General features: G+C 39.1%; 1 protein-coding gene across 2 annotated transcripts; it reads right to left on the bottom strand.

Moving 5' to 3' along the window:
• On the bottom strand, positions 1-27,376 carry Dph5 (diphthamide biosynthesis 5). 2 transcript variants are annotated; one of them, XM_051165469.1, is made up of 8 exons: positions 27,332-27,376; positions 26,989-27,147; positions 22,997-23,121; positions 16,591-16,699; positions 7,276-7,396; positions 4,353-4,392; positions 2,771-2,874; positions 1-1,014 (listed from the first exon to the last, which is right to left on the bottom strand). In XM_051165469.1, the coding sequence occupies exons 2-8, from the start codon at positions 27,121-27,123 to the stop codon at positions 803-805; spliced, it is 846 nt and encodes a 281-aa protein (XP_051021426.1). In that variant the 5' UTR covers positions 27,124-27,147; positions 27,332-27,376; the 3' UTR covers positions 1-802. The 2 variants fall into 2 exon arrangements, with proteins under 2 accessions (XP_051021426.1, XP_051021427.1); XM_051165470.1 differs by lacking the exon at positions 27,332-27,376 and having other exon boundaries at positions 1-1,011; positions 26,989-27,311.

Genomic DNA, 27,376 nt, shown 5'->3' with positions numbered 1-27,376 from the left:
ATTTTATTATTATTATTAAACACAAGGTGGTCTGGAACTTGCTATGTATATCAGGCTGGCCTCGAACTCAGAAATCTACCTATCTGACTCCTGAGTGCTGGGATTTAAGGAATGTGCCACCACACTCAGCTATCAACTTTTGTTTTGAAACAGTATCTCTCACTGAATAAGGCACACACAGATTAAGCAGAAAGCTCCAGGCATCTGCCTGCCTTGCTCCTCACCCTAGCATTAGGATTAAAGTCATATGCTGCCACACTTAAATTTTCACATCAGTGCTGGGGATTTAAGCTTAGTGTTTGCACAGAAGCACTGAACCAACTAAGGCATGGCCCCAGTCCCCAATAACTACACTTTTATAAGGAGATAATAAAACAAAATATGAATAGTTACCCATCTTCTATTTGCTTGTTACTTCATGCTTCTTTATCCCTTAAAAACAGGGTTCGTGTGCTTCATATGCCAACTTCCCCAAAGCTTATTCTTGGTACCAACCTCCTAGCATTGACTCGTTTCATATATGAAAATGCTCTGAAATGTGTGGATGCCCAGCCGCACTTTTCTGGCTTGGTTTGCTCCATGTGTGTACATCCTGGCAAGCAGCCAACTAATGCTACCGTAACAACTAATGATGAAATGGGGGAAAACTACTGCAGGAAGCCAAACACTGGTAGGTCAACTCACTTCTTTTTGGTCACTTCTGTTATATTTTCTAGATAAATGACAGCCCCCTGCCATTAGCCACATAAATACCACACACCCCAGTCTAGATGAACTGTGGGACAACAGAAAATGTCCATGTTCAGAGTCCATTAATTCTTTGGGATTCCGGTATAGAGAAGAGACTCAGCATTTCCATCTCCAGTGGGTGCAGGTTGTTCCCTGTAATGACCAAAGAATGCAATGGCTTGCCCAAGTCCACCGTACACATTTGCTGTAATGTGCCTGCTGCAATTTTCTGATCTTCAGCTCCAACTCTGGCTAAGCCAACACAGAGTGTGTCCTCAGTGACTGCTGTTTAAACAAGAGGTGGGGGAGGGGAAGACACAGAGATAGATACTGCAGATCAATTCAGCCTCATTCAACAGTCAAAGATATTAGTTCAACAAATACGCGGAAAAAATGCCTTACCACCTTAAATCTTCCTATTGGCTCACTACAGACCAGTTACTTTAAAATTTCAAAGGTTTACCCAAGCCCATGTTTCAACGACTTGGAAAAAAAAAAGCTGTATTTGTATTCCACATAACGATATAACACTTATCTTAGAACACTTGAGTGAACATATTTATGGCTCACACATATTGTAAAGACTTAGTTTTACCTTTCTTTACTATTTACTTGTATCTTGGTATAAGCACATACATGCATGCACGTGCTTGCAGGTGCCCATGGCAGCAGAGGAGGCAAGTAGATCTTCTGAAGCTGGAATTACATGTGGTTGTGAACCACTCCTTCTGGGTGCTGGGAACCTAACTGAGACCCTCTTTGAGAACAGCAAGTGTTCACAAGGATTGAATTGTCCCTCTTGCCCCAACACACCTATATTTTAAATAAATTCTTGAGATACATTTGTACTGAACGAGACACAATAAAAATCAGAAGACTCAGAAGAATTCACAGATGTGAGTTACAAAAAAATTAACCATTTTTTAAATTTTAAAAATGTTTCTATCCGAGACGATAGTTGTGAAGATTAATTAATGCAATGAATGCAAGAGGACTTAGTAAACTACAGAGCCTGTAGCAAATAAGGGGCATTTCCGAATACTTAGGCTGTTAAATTCAGAATGAAAAATCCTTATTTACTCTTTGTCATCACTCATTTTGTTGCTACAGCTGAAGAGCTGACTTCTGGTGGCTTTCGTCCTTTAGTTAAGAAAGCTGTCTTCACCGAAAAGTGATTTAAGAAAGAAATGGGACTAGGATTTATACAAGGCAAAGAGGCCATGCAAGGAACTCAGTGCCTCTAGTGGGGATAGCATATGCAGTGATTGGGCCAGCAGGATGGCTCAGGAGGGAAAGGTCCTTGTGACCATGCCTTGATGGCCTGAGCTCAATTCCTGGCACCCACTTAGGGAAAGGAGAACTGACTCTCGAATGTTGTCCTCCAACCTCCTCCACATGTACATTACAGCAAGTGTGCACACATGTAACATACAAAGACATACATAAGTATAATGCGGACTTAGAAATATAAACAGGTCACTCAAAAATACCTTAAAGTATGTTTTTTACTAGTCAGGTGCTCAAAAGACAGTGCCCTTAACAGACTGTGACAGGAGCATTCAGAAGTCTCAGCAAACATTACAGTCTGGACACACTTTACACCACACTCTGTCTACCTAGTAGGCAGGTAAGATGAACTCTTGTCTTTATCCTAAGGAAAACTATTCTATATTTCAGTGTTAAGGAAAAAAAGGAGAATGAAAGTATTTATGTAACACAGATCATACTGATTAGAACTAAAATGGTAGCAAGCTCTCTATTTTATCAAACATTTATATGTTAGCACGTTTACTAATAAATCCCGATTATAAGTAATTGGTAAAAAGTCATTTTAAAATTTTAAATTATGACAGTTTTATGATAAAGAATTCAATTATTTTTCTTTCAGTATTACTTGAATCCTGTGGAATTGAAATAAAAAAAGAAAGACAAGAAATACATAACAAGGTAGAAACATCACCCGGTTTCAGCGTGGTGAGTGTGTATCAGACATGTATGTATCTGTAACTACTAACATAAGAATCTCACGGGTCCTAAGTACCTGATTTTGACCCGCGTGCTCTCTGATTTTGAATAATTTCTAGAAGCTGCTGGGCTGCTTGGTTCACAGTCATATACCGAGGAGGTTCATAGATCTTTTTTCCCCTGTAAGCACAAAAACCAGACATCAGTATTCTAACTCATGAAATCCCGGCGGCACCCATGCAGTTCCTCCCCAGACACACTCAAGTGGCAGTCCACACCGGACGTTTTCACATGACCCGCACTTCTGCATAAACCAAGGGTGGGTCCAGTGACTGAGTTTCTCAGGCTTTTTTTTCCTATCGTGCTACTTCAGCTGTCCTCTGTGACACCAAAATGATGGCAAGTAGCATTCTCACAGAGACACATGTCTAATCAAAGTTCTAGTTATTAAAGGTGACACTTGAGGTACAGTAATTTGAGCTCCGTCAACACAGTGTAAACTGCAGTTGCATTAGTGTTTGTTCTTTTTGTTTTTATTTTCATGGTGCTTGGGATTGAATCTGGGGCCACGTGCATGCTAGCCATTTTTTTTTTTAATTTCCTGTATCTTTTTGTTTGTTTATTTCTTCAAAGAGAAAGAAACTGTCAAGATCAGCAGGGACGTTTAATTTCTGCATCCCTCGAGGCCTTGCGAGCTTAGCAAATGATCAGTAAAAAGCGCAAGGTTCTGACGCTGCAGCTGCGCGCAGCGTTTCACTGCGCTACAGCTCTCCAGGTCAGCGCTATCTGCAGAAGCACAGTGAACATGGCAGGCGCCACACTAGTGAGTTTCAAAGGCAAAGCTAGTTTTAATAACATGTTAACATATTTATTCAGCCCAACATCACAATATATTTGAATATCTAGTTAGATATTTGATATCTGCATATCTAATTCCCAAATAAGTGTTAAGTATTGTTTCTATAATAAGTCTTTGAAATCTGATAAGCACTTTCAGCATATTTTCATTTGTTGAGTTTTCATCAGAAATATTTAATATGTATATAAAATATATGGAGATAAAAATAGATTTAGAAGGATACATTGAAGAGAGCATAACTTAAATATATTGTACAGGTAAGAAATTCTCACGGAGTGAAAATATATTTAATAAACAGGTTTACATGCTAAAGGGTTTGTAATTACTAGTTTACATTCAACGACAGCTTCCGTTCCCCAGCTTCGCTGGCCACACTTCAACCGCTCACTGCCGTGTTGTGTGTGGGAGCTGCTGTACTGCGCACCGCCTCCTCACTAAGGGAGGACCGGGCCTCACACACAGAGAGCAGTGAGCCCCAAAGCAGCAGCAAGCAGAGGCTGACATAAGGCTGAGAGCCGAAGTTTTGAACTCCTAACATTATGTCCACTCCACGCACATTTGCTGGGTGGTCGGCCGTTAAGTGCCCATCACTGCTCTCAGCGCTGGCTCTATGAATTCTGTGTTCTTTTCACCTGCTCCTCCTGCTCTATCTTCCGTATGAGTCAAATGCTCACTGTGGAACAACTGTTCTGAGAGCTCACTTTTCAGGCATCTTTAGACTCGGGTAATCGAAGCAGAACTTACGGACTCTGTCATGGAACTAAAAGGAGGCCCTCATCCTTGGCACGGACTCACTCACCTGATGAGATTCTCCTCAGACTGTTCCTTCACTTTGATATCTGTAGGGAGTAAAAGACAGTTCTTTCAATGTAGTTATTGTACCCCAAGCCCTTTAGCTCCAGAGCCCCCTAAATGCTGATCTGAGTTCGCGGTGTCTCTGCTCACACTTGTGTGTGACTATTTTCCTACTATGGCTATAGAGGAGTGGAAGCCTGTGGCTACAGAAAGGCTTCCACAGTAGAAAGCAAATGGGAGTTTGGCCCTGACACTACCCTGCAGGGATCAAGTTTCCTGCTGGAAAAGATAATAAGGGAAAGCATTAGGAAATGGTAGCATGTGGGCTACCTAATAGCTAGTCAGAATCTTTGTTTTCAGTTCTACTAGCTGGTAATACATAGACTCATCCAGAATGTCTCCTTGTTTTCCCATACTTATTTATTTTTCAAGATTCAGACTATAAAAGCCTCAATGATAAAACCTTACTGTATTTTGAAAAGAAATGATTGCTTTCTTAGAAATGGTAAGACATACCTTAATAACAAATGAACCCTTCAATAACAGGGCTTCAGGGCTCTATGTCACATGCTGAGTACGGCGGAGACCTGTACACAATCTCTGACAGAGCCCATGGCAAAGATTTGGTCCTTCGCATTTCGCTACCACAGCTGCCTAGCTGAACTACTTGTGAAACAGTGAAAAGCCAGACTGGCTCTGTGTCCTTACAGGAACTTCACATAAGGTCAACAGCTGCTTCCTTTTTTACATGCAAAATGAACGGTTGAGCTAAAGTTTGTTTTTGTAAAAATAAATATGGTACAACTGATGAGTCGCTGACAGATTTCTACAACTTTCTAAAGTGATAGCAAAAGGCTTTCTTATTGACAAATACTAAAGAGTTCACTTAGAAATCATAACAATGATTAATCTCATATCTGGTTTTCAATGTCTGTGGCCCTAATGTTTAGTATTTCTCAAATGTGAAATATCATTATTTAATAGCTCCACTTGTCTACCACATACAAAAATGAACGATATTGAAAAAATGGCCCCCAATCCAATCTGTAGTTGAAGTCATACTTTATTTTAGATTATGTCTTTAATACTTAAGCTAGACACCTCTAGTAATTGATTCACCTTGAATTTGTAAACTGCAACCTATTTACTGAAAACATGTAAAGCACAGATGCCTACTGAACATGTGGACATGGCTCTCCTACAACCTACTCCCAGCCCATCTATGCAGTAAGTTACAATTATTTCATTCAGTCTTTATTGATTTCTATTCTAAGGCTTTGTACTTAAAAATGCCTCTGTAACTAATGTTTTTTTACTAACTTCTGCAGTTTCCTACCATGCTTTTTTGCAGACCCACAGCAGGCAATCAACAACTACATAGTAATATAATTGATGAGATCTATGGTTTTAGAATTTGGAAGCCTGACACCTTACCCTCCACACACAAATAAATAAATTATATTAAATAAGACAAACAACAACTGTCTTAGTCGTTGTTCTATTGCTGTGAAGAAATACCATGACCAATTCTTACAAAAGAAAGCATTTAGTTGGGGCTTATTTACAGTTTCAGAGGCTTGGTCCATTATCATCATAGTGCGGAGCATGGCAGCATGCAGACAGACACAGTGCTGCAGAAGGAGCACTGAGGTCTACATCCTGATCTGGAGACAACAGGAAGAAGAGATACTGGGGAAACCTCAAAGCTCATACCTACTGTCACACTTCCTCCAGTAAGGATGCATTCACACCAACAAGGCCACACCTCTTCATCCTTCTATTCCTTTCAAAAGTCCCACTCCCTGGGGACTAAGCAGTCAAATATATGGGCCTATAAGAGCCATTCTTACTCAACCACCACAACAAAAACAACCAAACAAAAATATCAACCTTTGATGTGGAGGGTTGGTGAGATAGGTGAGCAAATACACACAGCTGCTGATTACATGGATGACTTGAATTCAATCCACAGGATCCAGAGTAAAGAGGGAACTTATTTCTACATGTTATCCTCTGACTTCCACACATGTGCTGTGGCATGCACATGCATACACACACATACACAAACAAAATAATTAAAAAAAAAATCACAACTAGTTTGAGAAGCAGTACTTTCAACTCCATGAGGCAGTGTGGCTTATTTTGATTGTATGAATATTTAAGCAGAGACACTGGGATTTTATCTTCTGGTTCCAACTTTAAGTATCATTTCAAGGCTAATTTAAGATGTCAGCTGTGTTTTGGTCATCAGAGGTAACGTGAAATTTGTTTCCAGTATTACTTTCCACAACATATAAGCTTAGAAGCCATGTCTATCTCAAACTCAGTACTATTATCTTGCTGCACAAAGCAGCCCTAACCCTTTCTATGTTACACAGGAAATAAAAATAAAACTTAGGCAGGACAGTACAATAAAGTGAGCTGGGAACAATGGGTCCTCCAGATTCTATTCTGTAAACAATTAAATGAATAGTACTGGGGAAATGCTCAATAGTTAACTTCGTCTGCAAAACAGATTTTAACAAGATTATTTACAAGATAATCTTGGAGTGGCTATCGGAAGTGCCATCTTGTGATTTTGACAGAGAGGATGCAGAATGGCTGGAGATGAGAACACATGCTCATTTCATGTCTGCTGAGCTGCATTAACGATGGATAGACGTATAAATACAGAATCTTGGTAAGAATCTATAGGTTATAAGACAGAACAGCAAGTCCTCAGCATGAACACAGGATTTATATGGTATTTGGAGCTTAGAGTATGAGAAAGAGAGCTGTGTGTACATTTGATGGCTAGCCTGTGTCTTTTCTTTTTTTTCTTTGCCTATCTAGGTATTACAGAATACTTTTAATTCTATCACAAAATGAAAACAAGAGAAGCCTGACAGTTCCACTGTGTGAGAGGACGCCATCTTCCCAATACTTACCAAGTAAGCACAATGTGTGCATGCCATTCTGTGTGTTCTTCTTCACTTTGTCAAAGAAGCTTTCTGGTCTCCAAGTGTCCGTCCAAAAAACAATAGAAACTGTTTCTCCAAACTTGTACAACTAGAAAAATAAAACACTACTTAATGATACTACAGTCACTACTTCTTCATAGGTCAAGAACCCTGAAATAGGGCTGCAGACAAGGCTCAGGCTGGGAGAAGGCTCAGTGGTTAAATGCTAGTACTATAGCTGCAAGGGACCCAAGTCTGTGCAGCTCATAATCACCTCAAACTCCAGCTCCAGGAGGAGCTGACCCCTGTGGCTGTGGGAACCTGCACTGTACTTACAACCCCATATACATAACTTAAAACTTTAAAAAAAAAAATCAATCTTTTGGTTTTTCAAGACAGGGTTTCTCCATGTAGCCTTGGATGTCCTGGACTCACTTTGTAGACCAGGCTGTCCTGGAACTCACAGAGATCCACCTGCCTCTTCCTCCCAAGTGCTGGGATTAAAGGCATGCACCACCAAGCCCGACTTAAAAAAATCAATCTTAAAAACAAAAACACAGAAATAGAAGTAGCTTTCAGTACTCACAACTGTTGTAAAAAGTTTAATATTCTGCTTCACTGATAAGACTATCAAACCTTACAAAAATCAGTTGACTAACCTAAAGTCACACAGCTAAAAATAAATATATAAACTCAGGTCTGAGGGAATGTTTCCATCCATCGCATTAGCTCAATAAAACCCACAAACCATATAATCACTCCTGTTATTAATCACAACCTATACTCTCCCAAGTCAACAGCATCTTTGTCTTTCATGTCAAAGTCCAACAATAAAGACCTTTTCCCATATCTCCTCATCCAGGTGGCTCACCTCATTTCTCCATCACTATAGCTAACTCGCTGTAGTAGTCTACTCAAGTCCAATTCTAGGGCCTATGAAAAGAACAGTCAAGTTCTAGAGACTGGCTCTGTAACCTGGTAGCTGTTTGCCATTACTGTTCATCCCATCCACAGCTTTGAGAATCAAGTGACCTATAAAAATTATTCATATTGTGACATTACAAATTAATATTAAATAGTTTTTTGAGAAATACTGTACAAAAGATGTTTCCCAAGACAGTGTACAGTAAAGTACAATGTTAATAAAGTTATAGAATGATTTAATTCTTCAATTTAAACAGTTTGATTCAATGTATAAGAATTCAGGAAAGTGTAGACATTAAAAAGCCACAGCTTTTATTTTACTTTCCTAAGCCTTATGCTCGTCTGTGAAAAACAAAGAGACAGGTTCCAAGTGGGCACTGATGATGCTGTTTCCTGCAGTGACATTTCCTTCTCATTTCAGTGTCAGAAGCTGTGGTAAGAGATGCCAGGAAGCAGACAGGAAAGAAGCAAGAAAAGGTGGAGCATTCTTTCGACTTCTCCAGAGCAGCCAGTAGCTCTCAGGCTCTGTATACCAAGGTCTTAGAACCTCTAAGAGTCACCACAGACCTCTGAGTCCTCATGTTCCTGGTATGCTAGAGGCTCCAATTCACCTATCCAGGAGCTTTACTCTCAAAGCATTTGACAGTTAGCCAGTCACCCTCAGAGAGAAGCCATGCTACTTGGTGGCAGCGGTGTTCACAAGACAGCATGCAAAGGCCACGCTGCCCCAGATGCTCATGTATCTTTCTGCCCCGTACAACAAGATTTTTCTGTGGAAAATACATTTTGAGTTCTAATATAGGATTCTTAAACTACAGTCACCAGAGCCAACTTCATAGGAGTGGCCCAATCTCTGTAGAAGAGTTGTTACAGTTACTATGTCCTATGAGAAGCAAATTTACCCAACAAATAATGAAAACATCACTATGTGCCAAGCACTATTCTAAATATGAGTTTAAAATAATAAGCAACAGGATCTCTGGCCCTCATGAAAAAGGAGATGTCTCACAGAGCTGACAAAGGCCCTGGACTCATGACAACGCATGCTGAGTAGGAGCATAGGTTTAACGGGTGAGTAGCAAAGTGCATACTGAGTGCTAGTTGTGCCTCAGACACAGTCAGGGCTCAGTATATGATGTAATAATGTTCCTGAGGATGCTCTGAACTGCTATGTCCTCACAAAACCCAACTGCTCTTTATAGGCTGAGCTCAAAAGTACTAAATATGCAAAACTACTCTTCCTAAGTTACATTTAAAATAGACAAGCTCAACTACACATTTCAAAGGGGGTTTGTCACCTGCCAAACTTGAAATAGTAGTGTTATTTCATAAAAACTTTCAGGGGAAAACAATGCTTCCATTTATGTATAAATATTTGAGAGACAGAGAGGAGGGGAAGGGGGGGGGAACACGGCAGCCTTGAAGAGATTGGGATGCTAGTCACATCTAACCTAACAGAAGTGTTCTGTGGGACAGACCGTGAACCGCCCTGTTGGGGGACTGAAAAAGACTTCACATAGGCACTGCCTTCTAGGGCCCTGATTTATAACTGCAGCCACTCCTGTGGCAAGGGTGCAAGCGTCTTCAGTGAATGCTGGAACATTATGCAAACAGTTTCACCATGGAGATGCCAGTACCTCAAAGAACAGAAGGCCCAGCACCCTTGCGTTTCACAACCACAGGTCTTACCAATCAATACCAGTAACTATAAAAGGAAAGCGGAGCCAATCTCAATGACAAGAGCTGAGGCTTCAGAGACCTGAAGAGTGGTTGTCTCCCAGCCCTGGCCTGTGTGCTGACACCATTCTTCCCTATAACACTATTGCTTCAAATGTGACAATGTCACTACTTCAACCTAAGTTTAAAGATTATAAAATCGCCAGGCAGTGGCACATGCCTGTAATCCCAGCACTCGGGAGGCAGAGGCAGGCAGATCTCTGTGAGTCTGAGGCCAGCCTGGTGTACAAAGCTAGTCCAAGACAGCCAAGGCTACACAAAGGAAACCTTGTCTCAAAAAACAAAACAAAATAAAACAAAAAAAACACCACCACCACCACCAAAAGCCTTACAAAACCAGCCATTTCCTCAGAAATACTAGAGGAAAAAAAAATCTGTTCTGCTTTCATCTGCACTAACTTAGAATGTAGCCCATCTAACTTGGTACTGAATCATGCTTTGCTAAAGAAAAAAGAAAATAAAAAAAATAAAAACTTTTAACTGAAAACCATGCATCCAGTCACTGTGTAAGGTACTAACTGTTATGACAAAGGGAGAAGATGCACAAGAAAGAGAAATACTAGGCAGAAAACAGCCATTGTCAATGTGATATGTGGACCCTACCTATGCTGAGAGCACAGCATCTTCATGAAAGCATCTTCTGAAATACCAACTACGAGTGAGAACTTAAAGAGACAGAAAGGATGAAGGTGTAGGAGTGAGCATGAGGAAAAATGAGAGGAATAAACTACATAACAGGACGGTATCAAACAATTACCTAGGAAGATCAAGAGTATTTGACTTGCCTCTAATCTATAGCTCACATTTTTGATAGCTGACCAAGCACCCAGTCCCATCAGCCCAGTTGCATAACTCACAAACAAACATACTACTCAATTATTTCTCACTGCTTTGCTTTGAACCTTTGACACTTGTCTGAGTGACTATAACAGTCTCCTAACTCAACTCACTGCCACAAACAATTCCTTTCACAAGTACAGACATGCATGTGGTACAGCTCACAAAGGACGACTGGGGGAGCTTGGTTCTCTTTCTACTCTGTAGGTTCTGGGCATTGAACTCAGGCCATTGGCTTGGCAGTAAGCACGTTCACCTCTTCAGCCATCTTGTTGGTCCAGTACAGGTACTTGGTAAAACTCTACTCTATAATTAGGTTGCTCTTTTTTTTTTTTTTTTATGAGGTTTATTAAGTGAGCATGGGGAGAGAAAGAAAGGGGGTAGGGGTGCCCCAGAGAGAGAGAAAGGAAGTAAAGAGAGAAGATAGAGAAACAGGGTAGAGAGGAAAGGTAGAGAGAGCCGGGTGCTCTCTTATATTTAAAATCTTTTCTATGGTTTACTGCTTCTAATATGATAAACTAAGAAATCTGTTATATAAATATATATGTATGAACCTGAAATTTTAACTTGCTAAGAAACTCATTAGGCTCCATATGTAGATTAAGTCAACGGACATGAAGAGAAAGCAAAGTCAGCAAAAGGACCAAAGTCTCCATCACAAACCCACAGAAACAAGCAACTAGTTTTCTTGTCTGTCCAGAGTACTGCTCTTAGAGATGGTTTGTTGTTGTTGCTCTTATCCTGACATTATATTGATTTTTGCTGATACTAAGGTTATGAACATGGCTACACATGTCAACTATGGCACATCACAGAAGAACTACAAAAACCTGTTTTCAAACGTAAAGTAGGAATCCATTTATAGACTAAATAAAAAGAACTATATTTTAAAGCATATTACAACAAAGACAATAACTGGTTTAGAAGGCAGAAGACAAATAAGTAATTTAACTCAGGAAATACCTATTGTAAGTAAATTGTTTTTAAGGTGCTGTGATAAATGCAAAAGAAAATGTGAAGATGAGTAAACCAAAGGACTAATGGTAAAATGTGAACACCAACATTCTGAGGCGTTTGCTGAGCTGTCTGAGCAGAAGAACGGCACAGTGACACCTACAATTTAGGAAGAAGCTACTGAGTTGGATGAACGATGCATCAGTGCTCTAAGACAATGGGTAGAGTAGATGTGGTGGGGCATATGTAATGTCAGCACTTGGGAGACGAAGACAGAGAGATGGCTGAGTTCAAAGCCAGCCTGCGCTATGTAACCAAGTTGTATCTCAGAAAATCAAAACAAGAGCCAGGAAGATGTCTCAGATAGTAAAGATGCCTGCCTGCCTCCAAATCTAATGACCTGACTTTGACCTCTGAGATGTACATGGTAGAAGGAGAGAACCTATTGTACAAGCTGTCCTTTGGCCTACCTATATGTAGTTACTGTGGCACACATGCATGCACATACACACACACACACACAAATTAAAAAGCAAATTAAGACACTGAAGGAAAATAAAAATAAATAAAATAAAGCAAAATAAAATAAACAAATAAAAATTTAAAGAGTTAATGGAAAAAGAAAATGTTTAATAAATATGCTAATGAGTTGTCAAATTTAAGACAGAGATTAGGTAGGTTCTGTAGTGACAGCCATACAGAGCTGTGCTCTCCTTATTACTGCGTTTAGTGCCGCTTTCCTGTGCTGTATTTTTACCAGTTTTTACACTAGGTCCTAGAACACAATGAAGCCACCTAATGCTCTGAAGCCTAACAATAGGAATACTACATTATCAACAGTGCCGACTATCAGATAAAAGGAAACCAGCTATTACTTTTTGAAAGCAATACACATTTTTCCTAGAGTACTATATAAACTGAACACATGGCAACACTCAGGGTCACTTAAGCAACAGCCAGAGAAAGTGGAAATATTTCGCAAGGATGAGAAAATTACACAATCACCTACAAGCTACATGAAGACAAGCTTATCTCTGCATCCAAAGGCAATTTCCAAGCATTATGTAGATATATGGTATCAATGGATTGAATGAAGCATGTTCGCCTTAAAGATGTCTAACTTGCAAGCCTCTAATGTGGAAATTTTCACCAAGGCTGATACTTACAGTACGGAACCATACGACTCACCTGTAACAGAATGCTCACCAGAGGGCTAGGGATATGTGTTTGCATATGTATGTAGAAGTGTTAAGTTCTTAGCTTCTTCCCAACAATGATCAGCAAGAATCTCCTGTCGTTCAATAAACTACCGAGCTAAGGAGACCAGTCAGTAGTCTCAGTCACCTACTTAATTCTCAACTGTCCTTGCAAAGTCCTTCAGAAAACAACAAAAGTAGACCTCAGCTTCAGGAGGGCAACCAACTGACCGTGTAAATGCCTGTGCCCACTCTTGCGGTAGGCATTGGTAGTTGCTATGCTTTGAAGTAGAGATGATGGAATGCATGTTTGCCCAGGTCTTCCACAACACTCGAAGCAGGCCTGGTTCTTGAAATCATGACAATTCAGAGACGGCAGGACGCCTTCCAAAAGTGAAGCCTACTTCCTTTTGCAAACTTAAGCAAGAGAACATGAGGCGGAGCCTGCTCACACTCTATCTGGCACGAATATTTCTGGGAATTAACATCTGCTCTTTCAGTCAGTCCTGACAAGCTATAGGGAGACTATGAAGTGCATTCACTTTCAGAGACTGCTACTTGCTCAGCGTGTTGGTGGTCCTCTAGGCATGCCCCCGTACCTACAGCTGCAGCGCACTAGAGGACTGTACACTGCCTGGGCATGCCAGAGATGGCTCTGCAGTTAAAGAGTGTGTACTGCTCTTCCAGAGGACTTGAGTTCAGTTCCCAGCAGCCAGGTCAGGCGGTTCACAAGGGCCTGTAACAAGAGCTCCAGAGGAGCCAATACCCTCTAGATCTGGCCTATATGGCACCCGCATGTGGGCACAGGGACACATACACAAACACACAATAAAAATAAAAATGAGGGGGCACATATGTGGGGGTGCCGAAGAAAGGAGAGATCATGTAATTATATTTTAATTTTAAAATAAATAAATAAATAAATAAATAAATACATGTATGTAATTTCCTAGACTTCATAACAGATCTACTATTCTCAGAAAGTCTGACAGTAAGGATGAACATTCAGTCACAAACCCTCTAAGTGTGTCTGGTGAACACTGTCTCTGAGGAATCACTTGGTCAGGTTACAGTGTCTTCCACAAATGCTAGTCCAAATAGCAAAGAGAAAAAATCCAAAAAGGAAAGCAAATCAACTGAAGATTTTCTACTACACATGGTATATATGCATTTATTTACTAAATGTGAAGTGCATATATTAAATGACGCTCCATATCTATGCTTCTTGTTCAATAAATTTGACTAACCATGGAACAAAAATATTTGGGAGTAGGGAGAACTGTTTCTGTAATTTATATGCACTACTTTTTTTGATCCCTCCCTGGGCACTACACCATAGCTGTTTACACAGCGCCTGTACTGCACTGGACATCCTAAGTACTCTAGAGATGAATGAAAGTCCATTGAGAGTCTTTGTGTGGTCTCTATGCAGCTCCTACAACACCCTACAGAGGGACCTTGACCATCTACAGATCCAGCCTCTCCTTAAGCCTTGGATTAAAGCTCATGAAAAAGACTGTTGCCATTCCTTAGCATGCCTTTAGTCAGAGAACTAGGAAGGAAGGAAGGAAGGAAGGAAGGAAGGAAGGAAGGAAGGAAGGAAGGAAGACAGACCCCTCTTTTCCTGGAATATGGCTTTTTTGGTGGCACAGAGGTCCGTCTCCAAAGAAGCCCATCATGGACTACAGGGAAGAGCAAGGCCTGTCCTGTCGTGCACAGACGTGTCATTTCACATACAGATGAGAGAATGAAATGAAGATGGGGTATGGTTACAGCTGTCTAGAAAAGGCCCAGATACAATCATGAGGGCTAAATATTTTTTTTAAAACAATTTATTAAACATAAGTACAATCTCGGGGGCTTATATGGAAACTGTCAAATCTCACAGCAAATTCCTTCCCAAATAGACCTCACCTATTTTAGATAGAGAACAATTGCCATTTGAAGCAATTCAGAAGATTGAAAAGACAGGGTCAGAAAATTTAGTTCTTAGTCTATGTAATTAATACACATGGGAGTTATTTGTTTTTTTTAATGCTTAAGAAAATAAAACAAAAACAATACTTCTGGAAAAATATGACAGAAAAGTGACTCCTTTTTTCATAAGGCCTAAAGTTAAAACCAACATAAAAAGTATGTATTCTATCAGTTTACTATTTCAACATCTCTCTTATCATGTGTTAATTTATTTTTTTCTTTCTTTTCTTTTAGTAACCATTAAATCTTTCAAGGTATCACTATCCAAAGGGAAGGGTTTTGTTTAGTTTTGTGGGGGGTTTTTGTTGTTGTTTGTTTGTTTGTTTTAAATTTCATCTCTGTTATTAACTCAGGAACATTTCTAGGAGTCACTTTCTCTACCCCACATGTTCTCTGTAGCATTAACATTTTAGAGTTCTATGAACAGCTTTCACCCTGTTCCAGTACAGAAATGCTTTCAACTGTAAAGACAAGTTGGCAGGACTTGTAGTACACATTTTAGAAAGAAATGGATGCAAACCCCTACATCAATGCACATATAATAACTGAGAGCAAGGGGCTAAGTATCGAAAAGTGATTAGTATACACTTCTTGTCTGTCTCTTCACAAACAAATTAAATATTTTCAAATGGATGGCCAGTATGAGTCAATAGAATTAAGCTGGTCTTCCTAAGTAACTAATAGCTGGTTTTAACATCTCTCTCTCCTTCCACCCGCCCCCCTTCCAAGTCTGTTTAATTTGAGAGGGGGCATGCCACAGCATGCACATGGGGATCAGAAGACGACTTACAGAGGCAGCACTGTTCCACCACATGGGTCCCAGAGTTCAAACTCAGGCTGTCAAGCTTGGAGGCAAGCTCCTTTACTCACTCATATCTCATGATACCAAATGTATCTTTAAAAAAATAGCTATCCGTAGGTGACAGATTCCAGCAAGATATTATCAGAGAAGGTCTTACCTCATGGATTCTAAGATGCACATATTTTTCCTATTAAGATATATAGAGAGATTTGGAATATGTCTTCATAAGCAGTGTCTTAGAAAGCACTGCTGCCCATGCAGGGATCACAGCTGCTGTGAATTATGCACATGTGCACATCAGGACAGATATCACCCTTGGATAGCGGGTAGCAATAGCTTGAGAGTAAATCTCGGACACATCAATAAAACAGTCTTTCAAGCTCTCTGAGCCACAATTGTAGGAGTTAAACGTAACTAACTTTACATAGCAGCACTTGTAACGTGGCCTTAATGCCTTCATCCACGGCTTACAGCTCCGTATTCATTTAAGAAATGCGGATTCCTATGCTCTTAGTGAAAGAGGAAGGGATGCTGCATGGGAAACTAGGCTCGGCCATACTGATGAGGTCACTGGAAGAATATAAAAAGCGTTTAGGAATACTTAATGTAATTTGCTTATTCTTTCCTTTTTATGTATGCACAAGATTGACATAAAGTTAAAATAATTCGATAGATTTACATGGTCTGTTGGAAGAGTTTAAAAAAAGAATAAATTTAGAAAAACAGTATAAAAACTTAGTATATATTGAAGAGTATATTCTCAAACATTAAGTTTTACAGCTCATGAAATAACAATAAAATCAACTTGTGGCTTACAGGAAAACTGAGCCTTTTTGTTCTACTGCGTTCCATCAAGCACTTCCCTTGTGACATTACCTGTAAACCACAGCAGCCTACAGCACTCAGTATGGAGGCATTGTGAATAACCTGATAAGGGATTCCCAACTGCCTTGCTCTCAGAATAAGATCACTGTGTGTCGTAGCCCTGTAGTGAGAAAACAGGTTGAGTTAAGTGAATGGCATGAATCTTCTAGCTCATGAATTCAAGTCAAAGAGTCAACTGTTCTTTCTCAGATTCTACTAGGCACCTGCAGAAGTCTTTTATTTGAGCTTTTTAGGGATGCAGTGTACGTCTACCCACATCCCCCACAAGACGGAATTCCAACTACAGAACTGACAGTGACTGAAGAAAAGGACATGCTGTGTCCTGATGTCTGCTAAAGACATTTGGAGAATATAAACTCAGCAACGTGCCTCTTGTCTCGGGGATTCTTTAGATTAGTTTTAAGAAATTTTAGCTGGCCATGATTAATGAAAACAGTTGGCATTTCAATATGTGTGCGTATACAAGAGTAATTATCAAAGGGACTTACCACCTCAGACATTTATCATTTCCTTGGGTTCAGAATACTTAGAATCTTCTCTATTATTTATTTCAAGTAAGCAATTGTCATCAACCACAGTTTCTACTAAGTTCTAAGTCATCTGAACTGCTCGTGTCTCAGCCCCCTGTACAGTAACCATCTTCACTGCAGCCCCTCCCCAGGGCTCTCCCCAGGCTGTGGTAACCATTACTCTAATATCTGTTTTTATACATTAATGTTTGAGCTTCCACGTGTAGTAGACATGTTATATTGAGTTTTCTCCTTTATAGTTTTATAATGCAGTATAACTAAACCAAATTCTTCTGCCCTATTTACATTTGTTTTCATATTTTAAAACTGAGGGGAAAACACAGGACATATTTATAGCTTGCTGGTCTTTCAATGTACTAAAATTCTACTTGATAGAATTCCATTTGGAGTTTATGTCTGTGTGCAGCTTTTCTATTTATAGCTGTTTTCAGTCTGGTTACTATAGAGTGAGTGTGTTTGTGTGTGTCCCAGTGCATGTGCTGACTGTTAAATTTCCTTTTTAAAATGTGTGATTACAACTAGGTAGGCTGGGATAGAAGGAAATATATGTAAATATAAATTGAATACTGTGACATGTAATCTCACATCAATTTAGAATGGCATTACTAAAGATTTTTTCATCTTGATAAAAATGCTAAGCCCTGCTGGGGAAAGCAACATTAGCATGTTTGAGAAACTACTTAGAAATAAGCAGACTCTGTCAACTGGTCAATGCATACCAAGTAGGAAGATCAAGGGCTTACACCCCATGAGGCAGCCAGCTACAGATTAAAACATGCCCACCAGGGAAGCCTGTTTTTAATCACACACATAAAATAAAACCAGTATAAAAAATTGTCAGCAATTTGATTTAGAGGTGTGGAAAAAAAAGAATGCCAGATATAAAGAATGCTTTTAATAGCACCTTGAACAGACTCTTACTACCTAACATTCAAGTACAAGGAAAAGTAAATTAGTTATTTAATGAGAGCGCTATTTTTTAATTTAAGTTGCTTCATGGGTGAGTTAAATAGATGAAAGGAAAACTGGTTTAAAACTGTATCATCATAACAAATACATCTGAAATAATCAGACCAAACACCACCACACACACACATGCCAGGGTGCACACGCGCACACAGAGGTTCACTATTCCCAAATGTGAGAACTAAGTCACATAACCAGAAACAGTGAAGAAATTGTTCCTTAACAGCACACTTATTATTCTGAACTCTTTTAAGGCACTTTCAAAAGAAAAGGTGCAAAAATGGCTTAATTGATGGAAACACCAAGTACATGAAGGCAACTGCAGCAGTGCTGGTGTGACTGGGTGGGGGTGGTGCGGGCAATCTGGAAATTTATTGTTCCAAAGTGTATGGAAACCATTATAACCTCAAGAACCATCAAAAACATTATAAGTTGAAAACTCATTTGAAAGTTGCTTTATATGCTAGAAAATGTTTGAGGTACATATATTTAAAGCCTATTTGAGGCAATCTACCACAAAGAGATAACACAAACGTAAAAAAGTAGAAAAAGAACTGTATGTCAGTATACATTTGTATAACAAGCTTTATGCATGTTAGAAAAACCTGTGAGATATATATATATACATATATATATATATATATATGTATATATATATGAATGATATCACTCTTTCTGTGGATGATAAGGGACAGATTGCCTGATACTCTTCATCTCCCACATGGCTAAGCCAGGTATTAATGTCATACCATTTAGAATCAGTCTAGTTCCCCTGTAGTTAATTTCTACTTCCCTTTCAATAACCTGGATACCAAGGGAGTGGGTAGTTTGTGACTTTTAATTATCTCCTTAAAAGGTGTAAGACTGAGAGACAGTGATTAGTGAAGGAGGGGTAGAAAACTGTGAATGTTCTTAAATCTAGTGATCTGTGTGGACGAAGGTAAAATTTATGTTAGGCATATTTTGTCACAGTTTTAAAAATTACTGGGAAAAAAATATAAGACTACAGATCTTGATTTCCTTTCACAGTTAAATTTTTATTAGTAAATTTTTTGTGCATGATGTTCCCTGTGTGTGTGTGTGTGTGTGTGTGTGTGTGTGTGAATGTGTGTGTGCATGTGCATGCATATTTGTGTGCATGCACTGCACCACAAAATAAATGTGGAGGCAGAAGGACAACTCTGTAGTTAGTGCTCTCCTTCCATGCCATGTGGGTCCTGGAGCTCCAACTCTGGGCACTAGGGCACAGCAAACATCTTACCATCCAGGACGTCGTGACACTCATCTTTCCACAATTTACTCAAATGAACAGAAAGATGCTTAAAGTTGTTTTTCTTTGTTGACTTTAGATAAGCTATCCCAAAGTTCTTCAATTAATATTTAATTAGTAGCCACTGTAAGCCAAGTGTTATGAATGAAATTAGAGGGCTAGAGACAGCACAGTGAGGGTATAAGTATCAAGTATAAAGTGTCCCGTGAAAAGACTCCTAGACTATGGCTTGTTCCCCAGCTGGTGCTGCTATCTGGGAGGTTACTGACTACTTCAGGAGGTAGGACCTACCTGAAGGCAGACTGCTTGTGAGCAGGTCCATGGGGGGGGGGGTGTGGGGGGGATCTTGTCACTGGCTCCTTATTGTGTCTTTCTCTACCAGTTTCCTGTCTGGCATGAAATGAAGAAGCTCCTCTGTCACCTAGTCCCTCTGCCATGACATTCTGAGTCAGTGTACAGGGCCAGCAACCCCAGTTTAAACCCCCTGAAACCATCAAGCATAACAAATCTTTCCTCTCGTTAAGTTGTTCTCTTAGAGATTTCAATCACAGCTCCATAAGTCAACAATAATCTCTATCTGTCAAGTGGAGCTACAACTTTAGGTGGGAGTGACAAAAGACTACAGCTTGGACAGCCATAAGCTGCAGATGCAGAGGTCACTGATAAACACAGGTGAAGGAAGAAGTTTGATCCAAGGTGTGAGAGTGCAACAGCATGACGGCATGAGCTGGCTAGCCTGAGTTGGCTGGCCTGAGTGTGGTCTTAACACAACAAGGGCAGGACTCAGACCTGAAGAGCAGGTTAGGAAATTTTAAATACTGGCTAATAGTGGAGCCTACAGAGTTCAGCTGAGATTTCCAAATTGTTCTGGTTTTACATATTCAAATTTGACCAGAACATGGGAAATGAGTTAAAAATCTGTGTAAGTCTGTACACAGACCAACAAAAGGGACAGACTATATTAACCTGGTTAAAATAAAGGGGGTTGGATAGGTTTCTGTTTACTCTCTTGGTCTACAGATGGTTATTTTCATTGGGAGTTGGTTATAAGTATTATTGGTCTTTTACAGAAGAAAATTAGGTTTGACTCAGGGACATATCTCTTTTCCTTTACCTTTCTTTTGTAGGTGAGGTAATAGGAACTGAAAAGAAAGAAAGGGGGATATAGAAATATAGAGGGAGGATAGAACAAAAGGTAGATTATTAAATCTACTCCTCATCTCAAGGCCCTAATTATTACTCACAAATAAGGTTATTTTTTAATTCAGTGTTACTGAATTTTGTATATTGATGCAAACCATGCTCATGTCAAAAACTAGTCGAATTTTATCTCTAGGTCTAATAGATATGATTCTATAGATATGTGAGGTGAAATAGTTAAATAGGGTCTTCAAAAACCTCAGAGACCTACAGAATAAGGCATTTAAAGATGTTTTTATTATTCTAAAGATTCTTTGGCAAGAAGACAAGTTATCTCCTTGCAACATCCAGCCTACCTCAAAGATGAGCATCAAAGAACCTCCTTATGGAGTTGGATTCAAATGTGGCAAACCAGCCACTGGACAAAATGTCCTCGTTTCTGTCACAGACAGAATTCTGCCTAAAAATGGGCAAGTTTATATGCAGACAGAGTCAATAGCCAAACTCTGCCGAGACAGGGTAGGCAAGTCCTCAATAGTTCCTGCCTCGCAAATATGCCTGTCAGATATAGTGGGCCAGGAAGCTAAAGATGATGCTCCAGTGTTATAGAGAGTGTTGGGTGGCTGCTCAGGCAGTAAACTGTCTCAGTCATTTTTTCATTTTGGAAGCTGCTAACCCTGCACTCTGGGTTCACTCAGGTATTTAAGTTTTATCCCTTCTCAAGTCTCTGATGGGTTTGAAGACCAGATAGTTTAGTCTTTCAATTCAGCTTAGTAGGTTAGAGGTTAAGATGTTTTTAGATCAAGATAGATGTTTTAAGTTAATAAAGATGAGATATGATAGATAGTAGTCTCCATTCAGAAATTTAGACCCAACAAGACAGGAAAGATGTTTACTTCAAGTTTGCAAAATACAAATGGCCAAATCACTATGAATGTAACATTATATAATTCCTGATTGTCTCATAGTTCTTCCTGCTGTATGTAGTTTATTTTACTCATGTATAATAATATAAATGTAGATGTTAAAAAATAATAAAAAAAATTTTAAAGGTAAAAGAAAGGATATGAACAATCTGGCCAATGATAAATACATTAGATAGATAGATATAGATAAGTTGATCATAGTGTTCCTCAAAGTATAGTGAAAATTTTGGGGGGGGGGGTGAGTTATAAATTCACAAGTTTTCTAAAATACAAAAAAAATTTTTTTTACTTTTTAAAAATAAAATGAGACAATAAAAACTCTATTTTTAAAAACTACATTCAATAAGTAACAAATTTCACTTTTTAACTGGCTAGACTAGTTTCTAATGCTTGCTCTCGATTTCTCTACTTATTTCATCTGGACTGTAAGCCTTTGGATTCATTCCAGACTAGAAGCCCAATTTTGAGCAGCAATTTTACTGTCTAATGGACACTGTCAGTGACTGAGGCAGCTCCTCAGGTGACTGTAGGAATAAGTGCTACCATGTTAGAAGTCTGGGGCAGGGAGGGGGGTGGATTCTCTATAGAAGAAAAGTTTAGATAGAAGCAATCAGTCTATTAGTGAGAAAATGCTATATAAAAGAAGACATTTGCTGGATAAGATTTATTTTCCTTATTTCATTTTACTATCCTATTGCTAAAAAGAAAAAGAAAAGTACCATGAAATTCAAGAAAGCCTTAATTTTACAGGAAAAAAAAATGTCAGACAGGGGCTAAAATAATTTAAATATTTTAGTGTGTGATTACTCAGTATAATTTGCAATCAAATATAATAATGATACAGACTCTCTGGCCCTGCATATTGACATTAATTATTTTCTTTATGACAGACAAATATACATGTAACTCCATTGTTTTGAGAAATAATCTCAATGGTGGGCCCAGAGTGATTTAATTGTCCTTATGTTCCTCAAATCTGTGACATAAATCTTGGGTTACCAGCTGCAGACAAAGAACTCTTGTGTTTGGCTTGACACTAGAGATTGATGATGACTAGACAAGGAAAAACCCATTTCTTGGTAATGAGGAAGAGCAATGCTCCCAATGGGGGTGGGACATTGAAATCAGAGGTTTGATAAATGATAAATTCAAGGCAAATAAGTGACAGCATTATTGCCAAATATTAGATTATAAAAAGGGGGGGAGGAGGTTAGAACAAAGGAAGCCAAAGATGCTTGCAATTATCAAAGCAAATGGCAGATCTGACTTTTGATAGTGTAGTGGGTTACTTAACAATGACACTCTAGCTAAAGGTATTTGACATCTGGTATATCCTTGTTCAAAAACAAAAGCATCAGAGAAATAAATGTTAGCCAGGACACTTGTCAAGATAGTAATACTTACGATGGCATCTTTATTAAGTAGATTTCCTTCATTAATCTTCTAACACATTAAAATTTTAAATATAAAATTTTAGGTAGAACTCAGGTAAATGGCAAGGAAATTTTTATACAGAATCACCACTGCTGACAAATAAATAACTCATAGTGTCTATTTTGACTTACCCAAATGGATCCCCAACCACAAGGAACGCAACATCAGTGACATCAGCATCTTTAAAAATATGGTCTACTTCTTCTTCCACTTTTTCTCTGTCAGCAAGAATTAATTTTCTTCCGTAAAACTCTTCCTACATATTTAAAGTATCAAAATATCAAAAGGAAAGACAACAGATGAGTCTTTAATACACACATACACCACAGAACAATCTTTGTCTAGACCTAGGTGCAAACCCTGGCAACCAGCCAAACACAAACCATTCTGTACAACTCATCAGCGAGCCAGGACTCCAAATCATGATGCAATTAAACTATGTCTTTGGGGCTACCACCGTATCCCTGGAGAAGGCAGACCTCTTAACATATGAGGCCTCTAAATTTGTGTCTAATAGACCAGGCAGAACACCAAAGGATGAACAGAGAATATGTATTCATGAGCCCTATTCCAAAAACATGAAAATATGGACTACATTAATAATGATGATATATGGTGGTGCAGGTGTTTTACCCAATTTCTACGGAAACGTTTTGTTTGTTTGTATGCTGGCTAAAATAAGAGTCAACATTAATAAATGACAGAAAGTTATGATTTAGCTGTTCACAAAAACTACACAGTCCTTCATAACTACAAAACAAAAAGAAAAAGAAAAAGAAACAAATTTCATCCAAGCTGCTTTGTCAATTAATTTCTTGAAGATCAGGTCTAGAGAACAAACCCAGGAGAGTGAGCTGGTGAACTAGTGGTCACGTGACACTGGCTAAAGATACTATGCAACATCATATAATTGAATCTTATAGCTGAGTTCCTATGCAATTCAAATGTGGAAGAGGATGTGTAAACAAATGTATTCCCTCATGCTGAGAAGTCTTGAGTTATTAAAAGTTTATAGGGTCTACTAGGGTGGAAGAACAGTGGTACCCAATATTGGTCAAACAAAGAAGACATGAACAAAAAGCATCCAAAGTTATATGCCACAATTCCAAATGTGGTAATTATTTCCTAATACTTACATAAAATCTGCTACTCAAATGGGAAACAACTTGATGCTAGAGGCATGTTTCATAAGCTCCTAATAATACTGCTTACGTTGACGTTAAAAATGCATTTTCTTTTATCTTCACTTTCACTGTGCCTTTTTCTTAATCACTAATCTTTAATGTTTAACTCTGATTTTAGGAATCAGAAAACTGACAGTCACAGGACGATTACACACACATATCTAAGAGAAAACACATGATAACTGGATACCAAGGCAAAAAATGGTCTTTATTGAACTGTTTCCTGAAAACAATCAAGAAGCCACATGCCACCAATGCAATACTAACAGTAATGCTGTCTCTACATGTGGAGGTCAGAGGGCAACTAGAGGGAGTTGCTCTCTCCTCTTACCATGTGGCTTTAGACTGTGGGTTTCTAGAGTGCTGGTTTAGATAAAACCTCTTCAGTTATTTACAGACACATACTTTCATCCTCCCGCTGCTTTTATAAATGACTACTGAAGTCTTTCATTATGTTTTCTTAGGCATAACGCTGACAGACTGTGAACCACTTGTAACAAAGGGTGTGCTTCTTATACATCTTATATGATGCACAGACGCACTTAACCAGTCAGCACGTAAGGCGTAACGTATCAACAGAGACTGCCTAAAGGAAGCTGAAGTGGCATGTACCAAAACTGATCATCCTTCCCAGATTTGCTGTTTATTTCTTTTGGAGATTATATTAACACGACTACCGTTTGGCTGTTTGAATACAACAGTGATTAATATAAGAACAGACAAACTTGGAATTTCTCTAGCAACACCTGTGTGTGCCGTTTATAAAGTCTTGACTGGTTGATTACTAGTAAAAAGAAGCATATGCTCATTATTGAAAATAGAATTATCTATTTTTTTTCACTGTGGTATAATTATCTGTAGCTGAAATCAGACTTCATATTGTTATATAGCGACACATCAACAATTTATGGAAACCAGTTTGTTTTAACAAGAAAATGTAGACGTGAAGGGGTAAAGGCAGGACAGCATGTAACTGATCAGGAAGAGGCTCTACAATTTTACTGGAAATATAAGGCATAAACTTACATATGAGTGACTTAAGGGAGATGGTAACGTGTGGCAAGCTGCTGGGGTTGGACGGGAAGAGAATACTAAAATGATTTTGTAATAGGATAGGATCTGGGCCAGACCATTTTGTTTGATGAGATTTCTCTGTTAGCGCTTCCTAAAACTGTACTTTGTGGAGTTATTATCTACTGCTTAGAATGCAGAGGGGCACTATCAAAGTCTGGAGCGATAGTTTTCAACTCAGAGCTGCTTTAGTTTGTAGCTTGCTCCTCTCGCTATCTGTACAATATTGGGCAAGTTTTGGAATGTCTGTGTGCCTACAAAACGTGAACAGTAGAAACGCTGGAGGGCTGGATATTGTAGCTCTGTAGTAGAGAGCTTGTGGGGCATGTAACAGACCCTCGGTTCAATTCCTAGCACTGAAAGGAAAATAAAACTAAGCAAAATACATGTCCTAAAAACACTCAACACTTATTACTATGAAATAACAGATAGTCTAGCACTTTAAAACAAAACAAAACATATAATTTACTTACAAGTAAGGTCAGCCCAAACCCCTATTTTCACTCTATAGTAATTACATATATGTTTGGGGAGAGAAAAAAAAATTAGTATTTACTAGCACTTATAATTTACAAAGTATTCTCACATACATCTTAATAAACACTATATACTTTTCCACTGGTTCTTTTTCTTTGGCAAATGAAGAAACTGACATTTGTAAGTTTGGAAATGTACCTATGAACAACGAAAATGTCGGAAAACTTTTGTGCTGGGCACTGTTCTAAGAACCTAAGAGGCAGACAGACACTTCTGACCTCTATTTCTACAGTAAGAAATTAAAAATAAAGAAACTGTCCACGGACATGTCCCAAGGCAAAGACAAGTTATGTCCCAATTTTGGCCAACACTTGCAACAAACACTTCATTCTATTAGCCTGGCAGTCTGTTATCTATTCTCTCAGATGGTTTTAAATTCTGTACAGATGACTGATCAGAGACTTTTTATCATCTTGAAGCAAGAGTAAAAACCAGTAAGTGTGGCCAGCAAGTCAAAACTGCTCATTAGCCACTACTTTTATTCTGATGCACGGCCCATTCAGGAACAAGCCTTCGTTAGTGTGCAAGATTTTAGAGTAACTGAAAGTTTCAGAACTGTCTAGGCTGTGAATCTGAGAGAAATAACCAGAAATTCTGTGGCCCACCCTTTTATTTGGAAGGCTTAACAATTAAAAAAGAAAGCCCTTCTCCTTCTCCCATAACACACCCATCAGTCCTTTATTTCAATACATGTTCCACTTGAATTTGACAATCAGCCAGAAGCTGACCCTTCTGCTCGTATTTATTATTTACATATTTACCCTTAATGAGAGCCTGTTCAAGGTATATAATACACTAATAAATCCTCTGGATACTTAGTCTCAGGCCCACGCTATATATACATGTGGGAATGACAGCCTTCCTGAGAGATTATAAGTAAGATCTCTTTGGATGTGTTGCAGACAAAAAGGAGATCGCTGTTCCCTATGGAAATACTTCAAAGGAGGAAGCCTTCATATTGCTTGCTGAATGTATAACCAAGTCATTAACGCTGTGTCAGCACCTCATTAGCACTCAACTCAGAAAGGATTTCTTCGCTAGCTCATGAAATAATGGATTTTGATAACTATCCCCAAGAGTGTAAAATAACTTTCTTTTTTCTTTTTTTTTAATTTACTGGAGAAAGGCAAAAAAAATTAGACTTGTAAAGGAGGACAAACCACCGTTTCATTTCCTAAGTCACTGGGTATGAGGCAGATCGTAATGAACAGGGTGTGTGTTTTAAAGGGTCTAAAAAGGCAGACGCGTAGATTCTGCCCACTCTGATGTACGAGAATCAGATGCTAGCTAGATGTGTTTCCCCCAGGGGCCAGGGGACCTTAATCACGTACCAGGGCTTCCTTCCCTACAGTCAGGACTGAGGTGTAGGATTCCAGATACACTCGACTGCACCGTCTCACAACTTCCAGGCCCTTGACTGTGATGTCCTTGGCATCTCCCAGGCCCAAGCCGATCAAGTAAAGCATTTCGAAATCCAGGGAGCGGGGAGACTGCAGAGCGAAGCGAACAACAGAAAGGTCAGCTAACGCCGGGGCCCTAAAGTCTAAGGATGAAGATAAAAATCAAAGTTGTTCCGGGGCCGCTGAAGCGCGCGTGACGTCTGAGACTCTTAGACCGTGCATACGCTTAGAAACGACTGGAATGACTACTTTAAGTAAAGTTCGACCCAATTACCCGCTTAGAGACTCGAAGGTGCTTCCCTAACGCCCCTAAAAGACT

This window comes from Acomys russatus, chromosome 23 (assembly GCF_903995435.1).
Source record: "Acomys russatus chromosome 23, mAcoRus1.1, whole genome shotgun sequence".
Classification (NCBI taxonomy): Eukaryota; Metazoa; Chordata; class Mammalia; order Rodentia; family Muridae; genus Acomys; species Acomys russatus.
Note: the sequence above shows the minus strand (reverse complement) of the source record. Positions and strands in the feature narration are given on the sequence as shown.